This window comes from Girardinichthys multiradiatus, chromosome 4, assembly GCF_021462225.1.
Source record: "Girardinichthys multiradiatus isolate DD_20200921_A chromosome 4, DD_fGirMul_XY1, whole genome shotgun sequence".
Taxonomy (NCBI): Eukaryota; Metazoa; Chordata; class Actinopteri; order Cyprinodontiformes; family Goodeidae; genus Girardinichthys; species Girardinichthys multiradiatus.
Genome location: NC_061797.1, coordinates 11,276,398 through 11,291,594, shown reverse-complemented (window position 1 = coordinate 11,291,594; position 15,197 = coordinate 11,276,398). Strand labels below are relative to the sequence as shown.

The following is a 15,197-nucleotide window of genomic DNA, read 5'->3' as shown; positions in this document are numbered from 1 at the left end:
TAAAGAAAATTGCACAACTGAAAAGCATCTTTAACCCTCCATGGTTCAGTGCTGAAAACACACAGCCAGTTGCTCTACTGTCTTTGCTAGGAAGAAAAATAATAAACTTCCTGCAATAAGAATGTCTAAAGTTCTTCCTGCTTACTCTCATGAAGGCTTAAAATTGCAGAATAGCAGATTGACAAGTAGTGCCTACATAGACTTGAGCATTCAGGCCTGACTAGAGGGAGGTTAGGATAGGAGGAAAGGAGAGGTCAATGTTGTCTTTAACATCACGCTAAAGACCAAAACACAAAGTGCTCAAACATGTGTCACACAAATATATTTTCTATCAGCGTTTATTTGGTAAAGTCCTTTAACGCCCAATATTAAATAGACCAGCGGTCTATAAAGATACTTTTAAAAAAGTCAGAAGTCTTGTTTCATCTTGTTTAATAACCAACTGAGTAAATCATGAACAGTTCAGCCTTTGTACAGACAAAACTACAAGGTTTCTTCTAAACTTACACAACATTTAAACTACTCTTTAGATGACGAGAAACCTAACTCTGACCCCTGAGTCCATGTTGAGAAACATATTGCAACTGAGTTGCTTTTTTGAAAACCTTTCTGGTCTTTATCTGGTAAAAGGTGGAGGGGACACAGGAGGATGCAGCGTGTTTGTTACAGAGTCCACCCCCTCACACATGTTCACCAAAACTAGCAGAGGACTGTGAGCTCTGACAGCTGTCTTCCTCCCGCTGTTATAAACAGAGTCCACCAAGCACACACACACACACACACAGAGAAAAGACAGGTCACCTACATCAGGTAGAGCATGCTTAGGCGAGTCTGTGGGTGGTTGAGGTTGCTGCTGAATGTGAAGCTGCTCAAGCACCTGTGAGGATTACATTAAATCAATATGGTGTAATACGAACATGAAGTGCTTTACTGAATTGTTGTGTGTAGGACTGGCCAAATTACCAGAGTCATGTTTTTAAAATAATTATTGTTTTAAAACCACAACAATTTCCAATCATGCCTTTCCTGCAGGTGTATGCAAGTCATTTAATGAGATGCCAGAGAAAGTGCCAGACTGACCAGGGTTTTCTTCCACTCTATATAGAGTGATGCAGCTCTTCCCCCTACCACCTGTGACTGCACACTGGCAGTCAGCTAGCTGAAAGAAAGCTAACACTTTGCCCTTGCTTACATGAAAAACAGATTTCGCTTTTTGAAAATATTTTCCATCATGAAAAACTCGGCCAGTCAAGCGCTGGAAACTAAAGCAATGCAACTCATCACTCTTATCAGGACAATTCTGTTTTAAAACTACAGGTGGCAAGAAACAGGCGGCATGTCAGCTAGGCAGGTAGCTGAAGCTCTACCTGACAGCCCTGGCGGCCAGGCTGATCAGCTTCTTTTACACTGTGTTAATAACAGAACAGCTAAGAGGAGTTCTGTGAATAGTATGCACATAAAAAGTACTTAGCTGGTATTTATTCAATTGAATTCCATTATTTGAATTAAATCACATTTAAAAAAAATACCAGTCAATGCAAAGAATTGATTTGGTCACAAAACAGTTACTGCTCATTTTACTGTTGGCCAAGATAAAAAAAAAAAAAAAAAAACTTGAGATAAAGTCACAAACTGCAGATTAATTATTCTTACCATCATCATGTTTTTGTATTTCGTGTCATATCCAGCTGATGGGGTATGTTATGCAGCTGAGTGGCTTTATGCATATTTAGATTCCAGTCAGAATGGAAAATAAAAGTGAGAAGCAACTGGATGTTTCTGGGGAAACTTTGAACAGAATCAGATCTTTATCATCAGAACATAATGGAAAGCCTAACTGAACATGCCTTTAAAGTATTTTTGTTACACTGACCCTCAGTCAGAGCCAGCATCTTTGCTGCCATTACTGAATTAATCTGAGCAGAACAGGATACAGCCTCACCCAATAAAAGAAGGAATATCATGGAACATCCCAATCAGCAGCATAGCACAGCAACATGACTCAACATAGACCAGCAAACCGCAACACAACCTGGCAGGCTCTCAACCTCTGCTGCTCCAACAAAGAAAAGAACCAGTAATAATGTGTCAGGGGACACTGCTCCTCGTTCTTCCTTAACCACAAACACAAACTGTCCTACACAGAAAGGAAGAAACTTTGTCTGTTTGTTCCTCTTTCGTTGTTTTTCTGTTTGTTGCACTGAGATTGTGAAGCTTAAGGAAGTTTTTTGCCATAAAAATCAGGTTTTCAACCAACTTTATTTGCTCAGAAGTCTGCTGTATTTGTTGAAAGAAATACGATCATAAGACCAAATTTTGTTCAACATTTAACTTACTATTCTACACAATTACTCTAATTTTTCAAATGCACAGATAAGCCCGATAACTATCCATACCCCTGGGAGAGTTAGATTTAAAATTATTTTCATTCAACCAAGAAGTATTTTCTGATATGAAATGACACAGACATCCCTCAAAAGAAAACAAAACAGCATAGAGGTAGTATTGATTTTGGAAAAATGACTGAAACTGGATGACTGGTTGGAAGAAAATTGAGAAAAAAAAAGTAACTTGACGGAAATAGGAAATATGTTTGCTAACTGTGACTGAGCTCGGGAATTCTCAGGATTGCTGCTGTAACTAACATGATTTTGTATGAACCTGGACTGCTTGTGATTATTTGCCGACTTGCAAAGAACATTAAACACAGTAAGATCATGATCAGCATGTAATGAGTGCTGCAGAGCCTTCGTACATAACAGTGCAGAGAAGGCCAGGGGTTTTCTGCATGCAACAGTTTTTGACTATTAAGTCAATTTCATTTTTCAAGACGTGTCAGTATGGAGTTATGTCAAAAACTAGAAACGCATTTAAGAATGGGAACCTAGGCCTTTAGAGGCATTTCTGTAAAGGTGCTCTCCACATTGGGGTTTCTGGTCACTGGGACCTTTCGGTAGGACATCAAGAAAGCAAACATTTGAACATGGACCATGGGTGAAGCCCTACTTGAGGGGATAATGAAAAGGAAATAGGGAAATAGGTTTCTCATTGATCACATGGAGGAATTCTGCAGCACACACCCATCAAAAGCCTGTATAACAAAACATTTCGCCAAAAACCGGTAAGGACGATCCCCGTCTGAGCTCCTTCTGGCCTTTAATAAATTACAAGTGGAGGTGGAGACATCGCACACAGCTGTGAGTTTACAACAATAAAGCCAGCAGTGCAGGAAGACAGAAGGTATCGTATGGCATCGACATCAGCACTATGCATTCAATTTGTGTCGGAAGTTTCCCTACGCCATTCTTTTAAAAACAATAATGGCAGAAGAAGTCGCAGAAGAAAACGCTTTACATCTAAATTATATCTCTCAACTTGGTTGGTAGGGCTGGTCACATAAAGCATACGGCATCACTCCCTCGAGCCAGGAACTCTGCTTGCCCTTAAAAAGTCAGGTGATGTGGGCCTGTGAAAACCTCATTTGGCAAGCCAGGGCTTTCACAGAGGCGGCCTGACTTCTACACTACTCGCTGGATCGGTGCTTTCACAAAACACATCAAGACAGCAAAATGGCGCCTTCACCCAGCTTTAAGTGTTTTGTAAAACAGGCTAAACTGCTTGACATCCTTTTGGGTGCTGGACATTTGGGTTTAAGTTGCAAATGGCGACAGGACCTCATTCAGCACTTCATTTATTTGACTGTTAAATACTTACATTTGGCAAGTATGACATGAAATTAAAGAGACATAACATTTGCAGAGATGTTATTTGTGTGAGAAACTCAACATTTGAATGTGTCCTGTTCTGTATATTTAATTCTTTTTTGTGATGCTGTCATTTTAAAATCTGAAAAAAAAAATTATTTTTAACTATTTTTTGTTCATTCATGTCACACATTTGTGGGCAAGGCAACAAAACAATAAATAAATAGGGGTATGGTTTTTAAATGGCGATTGTTTCCAGCCACCAGATTATCAAAGTTCAATTGTTCATATACTAGGATTGGCCAGCGTACGAACAATTAATGAAATTTATGCTTCCATATATCGCATATGGAACTTCTCCTATAATCATTGCTGCGCCCAAATCTTTGCCAGTTTTTGATAAATGAGGCTCACTGTGAATTTGTTTCAGAGTTAAAAAAATATAACATCTATACCTTAATCTTGATTCGGGACACTCTACAAATTACTTTTCCAGGGTCAATTACACCAACCCTGACACTGATAAATTATGGTTTAGAGAGTTTCCACTATACATCTTCAATTAAAGTCAAGTAAAACGTTATGTTTATATGCTCCTAACCAAGCATATTTAATAATCATAAGTTTGTATGCGTTGTAAACATTCATCAGTTCATGCTTTTTGGGATGCAATGAAATAAGGAGATTAAAATGGAGGATATATAAAGCTGAAATTGCTTCTGCTTGTTAACAACCATCACAACTTAGTTGTGATGGTCCCTTCTCTGCTTGAAATTAAGGGAAAAAACAGATGACTGGAGACTTAAGGGAACTGTAGACATTGAAAAAAACAAATTCAAAACATCACACATTCTGTCTTTGTGTGCTCCAAGTAAATCATATTTTATATCTTTCCATCGAATCGTAGTTTTTTAATCCCTAATATAACAGATGAGAACTTGCCAACACTTATAACAGGGGTCGCGTTTACCGAATATTTACAGTTTTTGAACATTTTTTTTTTTACGGTAATGGAAAAATCTGAAGGCCATTTGTAATTTTGACAGTTTGCAATTCACACCCCTGACCACTTGGTGGCGAGTTAGCGTATTAATAAGCTGTTTGCTACGGTGGGGGCGCTGAAGCAGAGTGCTTGCCGGATCAGGAAACCCCTTGTTCAGAGAGTCTAGCTGACGTATTGATTTAATTTGGAGAAATGTTCCCTGTTTTAAGATCTTTGCCTGAAGTGGTGCTTGTAATCCCAGTTTCTAGTGTGGCGGCAGAGCGCAGGTTCAGCCTCCAGAACATCAAAACGCCCACGGGAAGTTGTCTGTCTGAGGCGAAAGAGCAAACCTCCAGATCAGGAGGAAGTTGTGAGACTGTGCGCTCAGGTCACAGCAGCTGATCTGTTCATATTTTAAGTGCAGTCGTTTAATTTCATTGTTTATATATAATTACTAGGACCACAGTTAGTGTTTTTTGTCACTAAAAAAGTTAAGTGGTTGATGTGGATCATCTGTTCCGCTTGTTTGGACTGAATATTATTTAAAACGAATGAGAATAAATGCAACTAATTTTTAAATTATTATTACTTTAGAAAATAAAGAGGCAGGTAAAAACTTGAATTTTTTGTACCCTGTCAGCAACGAGAAAGTCTACCGCAACTTCTGACTTATAGACAGTTAGGCAGTGTGGTACCATTATGCACACACGGAAAAAAGAAAAAGTTCTCAGTGCAACTTCTAAATGATGCCTGAGTAAAAGGATTTCAGTATTACCGCTGTTTACGTACTCAAAGATGCTGCATTTGTTACAGCTGTGAATGATCACTGCTAGTATAACATTACCAATGCTGACCTGAATAATAGAACCCCATGAAAACATCCTCATTTTAACACAGTACCAAATATGTTTGCAAATGAGTCCTTACTGTACTACAAAGTAAAGAAGGGCTGATTGTTTTTGTCTGTTGGTATTGCATCCCACTCTGCTATCATGGGTAGATTAAGGATTAGATCCATGTTGGCAATGAGCTTCTTGTGTTTTGCTGCATCACTAAATAAATAAGGCAGACAGAAATAGAGATTTCAACCAGTATTGCTGTCTAGCTGCTGCAGAGGAAATCAACCCTCACCCTCCCTTCTGTTACCTCTGCCTGACACCTCGACTGCTTTCTTTATCTTTCTCTTCCCACTGCTGCCTTTCCCCCCATTCTTTCTTCATGTCGTTATTTTCCTCTATCAAAGTGACTCATATTTCAATAGTTTTCTATCAGAAATAAAGGTCAATTTGTTCTCAGTCTCTCTTCTTTATTGTAATTTACTGTCGACCCTGCAGGCAAACGTTTTATATTTTATTGAAATATATTCAATCAGCAACCTTCTTTGCTAAACATTTAGGACAAGGTATGTACAATGGCTCTGAGGTTTTATTAGAACCAAATAAAAACTCATCTGATCCTTGTCTTCAAGTTTAGGTTCAAGTAGTACAGATTACACTGTCTTTAATACTGCAACAAAACTAAGGCAAAATGCTGAAGCAGTGTGCAAAGAAATGTGTTCCACCCAATGATTCACAAGCTTGTCAAACTACCCTTAGCAGAAGTAACCAGACTCACCATTGTGGATGAATTTTCAGCCATTCTGTAGGTATGGCTTCAGTTAATTGATGTTTGCTGTCATTATTGCACACACATTTCTCATAGGTCCACTCCAACAATTCAGTCTACTTAAAATCTGACTTTATGTCACCGAGACCCCAAATTAATTTTTCTTTCGCAGGCATTTGTTAGGGAATCTGGGATAGCAATGTGCTGCAGCTGCTGATCAGATTGCCTCACATTTGATGCTAGAATAACTTGGCAAAAAAACAGGATCATGGTTGACAAGAAGTGCCTCACGTCCAATGGATGCAAGACCAGCTGAAATCATCACACCTCCACCACCGTGCTTTATAGCTAGTATGAGGTGTTTTTCTTCACATGGTTTGCTTGGTTTTCACCACCATGGGAACTGGGCATGGGACAGTTTTTAATTTTCAATATATCCCAGCAGCGTTTCCTGCTCTTTTTAAAGTTTTAAAACAAAATCTTGTATAACAGAAAAAGTCAGAACTATAAAAATGTAGTTTTAGAACGTTGTTACCTCAATAAGGGTGATGGGTGGTGCAAGTTTAGTCTCAACAACACGACTGTTTGCTGAATTTGTCTGTGTTGTGAGTAAGGGAAAACATTAGCCAGCTGTCTGGCAGTGTGCAGAATAAGGATGAGGGAGGGGCCATACTGTAATACTCCATGCTGCATTCAGCTGACACTTTCTCTTACATTTCAATAAAGTGACTTTTAACTGTAGAAAAGGGAAGGATGGAAAATATTTTAGGTTTTAAAACAACTTTTTAAAATCTTGGTATACTTTTATATGGGTAATGAGGACTTGGCTACAACATACAGTTTACAGAGACTTTAAAACATTTGATATTTTTAGACAATCAATAAAGAAATTGAAATTCTAACACCACAGAAAAGATCTGAAAAGCTCCAAGAAATCTGAGAAGACCCTAAATAAACAGACTGGTATCAAGTGTTACCAAGTGCTAGAGTGATTGGTGTTTTCTCTAGCTGCCTGAAGCATGGAGCAGCCCAGCAATCCCCCCCTCCCCCCACTTGTTGATGCACACTGCAGGTCAGCTGGCTGAAAACTACTACACGTTTACAAGAAGGACAAATTTAGTTGATTTTAGCAGCAGAAGGACATTTTTGTTTAAACTAAAATAATTAGATCATATCAGTTGTTGATTTAATTTTGGTGTATCATACCACGGGAATGTCCTACTGGTCTATTCAGAGCGGCATCTAGCTGACAGTTGTGCTTCACAAGTTTAGATTTTGATGCACTCTTTTTGACACCAAGTGAGTGAAAAAAACACGACCATGAGAAAAAGGAAATAATACTGAAGGTAATGCTAAAACGTCAAGCTACTGAAATATTTCACCATGAGCCACTTGCTGTTACTTTAGCTATTGCCTCGACTTCTGCTGAGTTTATGTCACATCTCCTCCCACAGCCTTACTTCATCTTCAAGTTTCTCTAAAACAAATGAAATTCAGCTCGCTTAAAACGCGTGCATAAATAACGCCAACACTATCACCCTGTTGGAGCCACCTAAAACAGGCATTCCCTTCTTCTCATGCTTGTTGCATGCAGCAACATCCAAACACGTCGAGTTCAGCACATCACACCTTTCTCAGTGAAAATAGTGGATGAAAAGACAAAAAACACCAACTTAGATACAAATGTGTACATATGAAAACACTAGGGAACCAACACCATCTCGTGATATTAAAATGCCACCTTAAAACAAATGGTTATCTCACAAAGAAACCGTCTAACTGCTATCAGCACACTATTTTGTCTGGGGAACCAAGTGTAAGATTATAAGCCACACAAGTTGAGCACTTTAAAGTTCACATCCTGTATCTATGTTTAAAACTCTTTTTTTTTTTTTAAGAAAGGAAGTAGTTACTGAGTTGTGTTAAATAAAGTAAATTAAAAACTTCAGCTCAGTCTGGCTGACAATACTTGGAAATGCGAAAAACAAAAGTTGACAAACAAACTATTTGTACCACAACCGGCAAGTTATGAGGTACGAGGCATTTAAGGGATCTAAGCATCCAGAAAACACTAGCATGTGGAAATATTATGCCAGTCTCCGCTTAGTGATTTTTTAAGGATCTATGTTACATTCATCTATCTTCATAGGGGAATCTATCTGCTTAGGGGAATATCTAAAACTTCACAACAAACAATCAAGCACATAAACAAAAAAAACAATTATGAAATGTTAACCATACCCATTCTATCTAATGTGATAAAAAGAATGAGGTGGAAGCTACCTGTAGCTCTTACCTGAGTGCTGAGGGTTACAAGTCTGATGGAACGACGCCTCTCTGTCTCGGTGGATCTGCAGAGAAACAGGAAGACAGTGAATAAGCCTCATCAACATGTGATCGTCACCCACAAAGAAATAATGATGCAGAATGACATGTCTCTTAAAAAGTGCTGCTGTGTGTCCAGAACGAGAGGCAACGACAATACTACTCCTGTAAATGTTGGGAGTGTTTGTGGGATTTTTTAGCTCCTCTCAGGCTTCTTCTTGCCCACAGAGGAAGTTACTTAAAAAAGATCCAAGTTTGTTCTCCACTCAAACATGATGCCCCACACAAACACACACACACACACACACAAGCAGCTTGTCAGAGATGTGTGGTCGGCTGTGAACTCACAACACTGTTGCTCTGCTTCCTCTGTGGCCTTAATGTCTATACAACAGCTGTGCATGTGTGTGTGTTACAGAGAGACAGCAGGTTTTAGCAGAAGAAGCCACCGGCAGCCACAGCTAACACAAAAGCTTTAACAGTTGGAACTAAATTATACCAATGTGAAGGTTAGAGAGCCTCAGACAAGCTTCCTAAGTTTTAATAAACACCATCAATGAGACGGAGATAACTGCCCCCACTTTCAAACGCCCCCTCATATAAACATCATGAACTCGATTTTTACTGTTTATTAAATCCACATTGCCACAGGTTAAGTTGAAAACCACACAACAAAAACATGGCCTGTTTGATATCTGACAACAGAGACTCCTTTAACCATGGCTTTACTTTATTATGGTGTTCTTCGCTTTGTTCCAGTCTTTCTTTAGCTTGTTTTCTCCCCTTCTTAACTCACCCTATTTAACTTCCACCCCCAGTAAGCTCATGCTAACTCTGACCCAGATCAACAAGCTTTAGCATCAGCCTTTAAACTTGGCTGTGTAAGATCTGTACAAAAGGAGCCTTTAGGGGGCATAAACAGGTTTATGATCTGAAGTCCACATCCTGTTTTTATCTGGAAAACAAAGGTGTTGGTCCAGCACATCTCAGATCAAGTTTCACTCTGAATGTTGGCACTTTAATGGATTCTGAATCGTTTATTCATAGCCATCCAAAGATTTTCTGGGGCCCAAAGCTCTCTGAATCTTTGCTTTAACTATGACTGCATAGTGTTTGGCTGTCACATTGTTGTTGTTTCATGGGGGGCAGTTACTGCCGTTGCACGATATACATCTGTTTACCTTAAGAGTGATTGAGGAAGATGGCTGATGGCAAAAGGAAAATCTGTGAAAAGACCCAAAATGTGGGGCCGTTTCACAAAAAAGCTATGTCAACAATAACTTTGCAGACGGATTCATCTCTGATTTCTGCAACAGCTTTCCCCTGCTAATCAGAATATTTACTATAGAAACAACAAGCAGAGGCTTCAATCCCGAATCCTCATGCACAAAATGGGTGAGAAGTTTGAGTCAGAAAAACGTAAATGCAAAAAAATGAGGATCTGTAACAATGCGAGCGACAGATGGAACAGTCCGGCAGCACTGACAAGCTTTATGAACCAACTTTCACCATCTCCAAGTGGAAATCGAGCATAACTTTTATGATGCTGAGATATTCTTTTTAAGTTGGTGGGTTTCTACATTTCTAGCTCAGAATACCTGCGAGGAGCTTCCCTGCCTTCAGATTAATCTGGTGTTAAAGAAAGAGTTCCAAACTAACACAGACTAAACGTTTCAGATTCGTGGATCATATAGCAAGGTTTTGTATTTAAACAGAATAAACACAGATTTTTGGGTTATTCTTTTCCTATTTATCACCTAAAGAGCCCAACACCTCATGAGAATAAAGAAAAGCAGTGAAGTCAATGCTAAAGACATCTAGAGAGCCTTCTTCTGGACAATAATATTTAAGATGAGGGTGAATGTTTAGCTTTTACAGAAGGATATGCCCTGGATTCTGATATATAAATTACAGGGTACTGAATATACATGATACACAGGGATATGTGTGTGCAAGTATGCGCACTTCTCCGCTTTTCTGCGGAGAGGCAATGATGTTGTGGTAGATTTAAAAACATTTCTGTCTGGTTGCTTGAGTAATCAAGGGATTTTTTGACAGTAAATTACTAAAATATTTAATAAAGCAGACAGGTTTATTTCTCTGACTAACTCATTTGGTCTAGCAATCGTGTTCAATGTGCAAAGTCAGTAGACAGGGGAAACATGGGCCAGTTTAATTGGTTGTGTGTGCAAGTAGCCACGGAAAACTTGGTCAGTCAGTGAGCTACTTATTGAGACTTATTTGCAATAAGCATGAACTGTTACTCCAGCACAGACACAACCAGTAGAAAATATTCAACTAGTGACATTAAATGATGAATGTTGCTCATCAAACTATATATTTTCCTCACATTTGTTTTACAATTAGCATATGTGTCTGTTCTTTTTAAACCTTTTCTAAAATCCTGATTGTACAACAAAATTATTTGAATTTAAATATTCCCAAAAATATAGATCAAATCTAACATTAGGATAATGTTGTCATAAACACAACTGCAAATAACGTTTTATATCTATACTCGGTGTGCCTTAGCCCAACACTGCTTTTATCAGTTGTCAGGTGCAAAAAAAAACAAGTCTATTAATGCATGAAGTATTACTGAAGAAATCATATTTTCCTAATTTAATGAATCAAAGTATCACTATCAGCACAAAAATACAGCAACAGGATGATTTTTCTCAAAGACCAGCAAAAGCTGAAAAGATCCCCTTTGTATTTCTACAACTACGATATTTTAAAAATAACCACCTTTAAGCATACCTTAATGCTAGGCAAGTTGAACACAGAAAACATAAAGGCGTACTTCTTTACACTGACTAATCACATCTTGGTTCAGTTTCATCACATTAAAAACAGACTGGAAAACTGGTAATTATAAAAACTAAGAGCAACATGTAAAAATATTTCAATTTCTCACCAATAGAGCCAAAACATCCTCATATCTAGGACGCTGAAACTTGAACTTAACTTGTATTTAAACAGCAGCGTATGGCAGTAGTATTTGGATGCTTTGACCAACACAAAGTAATGCATATTTTAGAAGGGAAAATATACAAGTGAGGTGAGAATTTGAATTAAGCCCCACTGACTCGATACTTTATAGAACTATGTTCTGCTGTAATGAAATGCTTGGGTTGTGTTAAAGGTCCAGCTTGAAGATGAAAGTCCCCTGCACCCTCTAACAGGCTTGCTACAGGATTGCCCTGTATTTAGTTTCATGCAGCCTCCCATTAATTCTGACCAGTTTCCATGCTCCTGTTGAGGAAAGGCATCCCTGCAGCAGCAGCATGACGCTGCCACCACCATGTTTTAATATGAGGATTTGGTGTTCAGGGTGATAATTGGTGGTAGTGCTCTCCTACACAACATTTTTGTCTCATCTGACTACAGCACTCCACAGTTAGATGTCTCTTATACGAATTCTGGAACACTTTTTCTTAGATTTCCTATGGCTTTATTTTTGCTTTTAAAAAATGTTCAGATTTGTCAAGCGTGTCTCTCCCTGTAAATCAGTAAAGCTGTAAATCTTTGCAGCTACTCCTGAGTTATCATGGACCTCTTGGCTGTCATTTTAGGTGGACAGCCAAGTCTTGGTGGTTTTGCAGTTTCATTATGTAATGATGGATTAAACAGTACTCACTGAAATGTTCAAAGCTTGAGATCTTGTTGTATAACCTGGCCCTGGTTTAAACTTCTCCATGACTTTTATCTTGTCCTGTCTGCTTTATTCCTTGGTCTTCATGATTCTGTTTATTATAATGTTCTCTAACAAACCTCTGAGGCCTTCACAGAATAGCAGGACATATGTGGAAATTAAAGTACACACAGGAGGGTCCTTCTGTATGGGAATCAGGTGACTTCTGAAGGCAATTGGTAGTACTGAATTTTATGTAGGAGAATAAAGAGTCAAAGCAGTTAAATACAAATGCACTCGAAACCTCTCAGATTTATATGTGTGAAGACTTTTAAGAACCATGTGTCATTTTCTTCTTAATAATTGTGCACTACTTTATGCTGGTCTGTCATCCATCCATCCATTTTCTATACCCTCTTCTTCTGTACAAGGTCGCAGGGGAGCTGCTCCCTATATCAAGCAGTCATTGGGCGAGAGGCAGGGTCCACTCTGAACAGATCACCAGTCCATCGCACAGCAACACAGAGACACACAGGACAAACAACCACGCACACACTCATTCATACCTAAGCGCAATGTAGATAGACCCATTAACCTAACAGTCATGTGTTTGGACTGTGGGAGGAAGCTGGAGTACCTGGAGAGAACCCATGCATGCATGGGGGAGAACATGCAAACTCCATGTAACTCCGCCAGGAGTTAAACCCATGGCCTTGCTGCGGGGCAACAGCGATACCAACTGTGCCACCGTGCAGCACCTGGTGTGTCATATTAGTAAAATACAATAAAGCTTGTGGTTGTAACGTGACAAAATGTAAAACGTTTTAGAGCTTTGAACATTTGGTAAGGTACAGTATAAATTCTTTACACAGCATTGTGCAAACTGCAGTGGAAGCTTGGAGTTGTTTTTAAATGGCAGAAATTCACTCTTGAATGAGCAGTTGTTCCTAAGCCGTAGTTGACTCTATGTGCTCTCTGGTGAAGGTAAAATACTAATTGCTCAAAACCTCTTTAAAACAACCAAAAACTCCACAGAGTCTGTAATGTAATGCGCAATATAGAGAGTAAACTGTGTCCTTATTTCAAACATTCTTATGTTTGCAAGCTACTTTCTTAACAGTTACCTTTGTAGAAACAGTTGTTGACGGCATTAATTTATTTACAAGGTTACTTTTTAAAATGCAGTGCGTACGTGCCAGTTTTTATGTTATACAAGGTTTGCCTTAGACTTCCTATGGTCTTTCATCGGATAGTACAAGAAAAGAAAAAACACAAGATGCAAAAAATACCCAAGACTGGATGAGAGACTCCACACTACCAGTAAGGTCAACCCCAGTCGGGGTTTAAGAAACTAACCCTCTGCTCTCCTAGCGCACATTATTGACTAGCCCACTGACCCACAGAAACACTGAGCTCTGTTGTCCAGCCCTGGGAGTGGTGAGTAGGTGGCTGTGCCCATGCACCTTAGCTTTCCTGTAAATACACACAAAACGCAACTACCTGCATGCCCGAAATGGCAACACATTCAGCAGAACCACATGTGAGCAACCACATGATAAACACTTACTTATGTTGCCTTAGCTCCTTCATCAAGTCTCACATGCACACAACAAATCCCACACTCATAGATGCAGACACATGCTTTTCTTTCTTCCCCTCGCAGCTGTGTTCAGATATCAAACAGGGCCCACAGAGAGAGAACAAACACACCGACGAGGGATGATTAGCTGGTCACAGAGGGCTCCAGAATACACTCACACAAACGTTAAGACAGTACTGCAAATGCTTGCACAGGTTCTGCAGGTTCTGGTTACAGCTTATTACGAGAGTCCACGTGGATTAACCTTATCAGGGAAAGTGGTAATGAAACGCAAAAAGCTGACAAATATAAGCTAAAATAATAGATGTTTACCAAGCAAAGCTACACTACTATATTTTGACACTGAGGTTTGAATGACATGAACTCTTAGGAATGATATGGCATAAATTGGATATTTATGAATGGATCAGAGCGTGGTAATAACAAGAATGGATGCCACATTATTTTGGTTGTGTTACTGGAAAAACAATGTTTGGTGATTGAAAAAAGAATTACAGAATACATCTGAGAAGCCTCTCGGATTTCACACTAGCAACTTCATACTACCTTTCCGTTGAATTCAACTTCTTCAACACTGCAAACATTGTCATAAACAAAATTGGAAATGAAACATCCCTATTTTCTGATCAATTGAGTGAGGACGTGTCACCCAATGAGGCCTGCAGAAAGAATGAGTCAGTCAGCCTGCCAGCGATGGAGCCAATCACCCCGTCTGCAAGCTGCCAGCCCACATTCTGAACAGTCCTGTGCATATTTGTAGTGTCGGGGGAATCTAAACTGCACCCAGTAAAAACACATCTGGTTTAAAAATAAAAGACGGGCTGCTGAGTGAGTGTGTGTGTGTGTGTGTGTGTGTGTGTGTATGGCGGAGCATGCAGAAGTTGGACTGTTGCCTTGTTTTCAAACAGGCGTGCAGCCAGAGAGGTTGTGCGGCACTGAAGGATGCCATGGCTGACAGAATGACTGTTCCCAGCCAGGCATGTTTACGTGGCACGCTTTGATCTCCGAGGCTGGCGAGCAGCAACTCTCAGGTGAACCAGGAAATGCAAATTCTTCTTCAGAATCAGAATCAGCTTTATTGCCAAGTTCATACATGCAAACAAGGAATTTGACTCCGGTAAACTTTGCTCTCTGGTTTTTGTTTTTGCATTATAGAATATACAGTACAGACAAAAAGTTTGGACACACCTTCTCATTCAAAGAGTTTTCTTTATTTTCATGACTATGAATATTGTATCTTCACACTGAAGGCATCAAAACTATGAATTAACACATGTGGAATTATATACTGAACAAAAAAGTGTGAAACAACTGAAAATATGTCTTATATTCTGGGTTCTTCAAAGT

At 39.2% G+C, this 15,197-nt stretch overlaps 1 protein-coding gene across 1 annotated transcript in view; it reads right to left on the bottom strand.

Annotated features, from left to right (window-relative positions):
• LOC124866544 (A-kinase anchor protein 13) overlaps positions 1 to 15,197 on the bottom strand; it is a 129,839-nt gene that overhangs the window by 54,516 nt on the left and 60,126 nt on the right. The window contains exon 10 of the mRNA XM_047362372.1: positions 8,588 to 8,642. Within this exon, the coding sequence (XP_047218328.1) occupies positions 8,588 to 8,642 (55 nt within the window). The remainder of the gene's footprint in view (positions 1 to 8,587; positions 8,643 to 15,197) is intronic.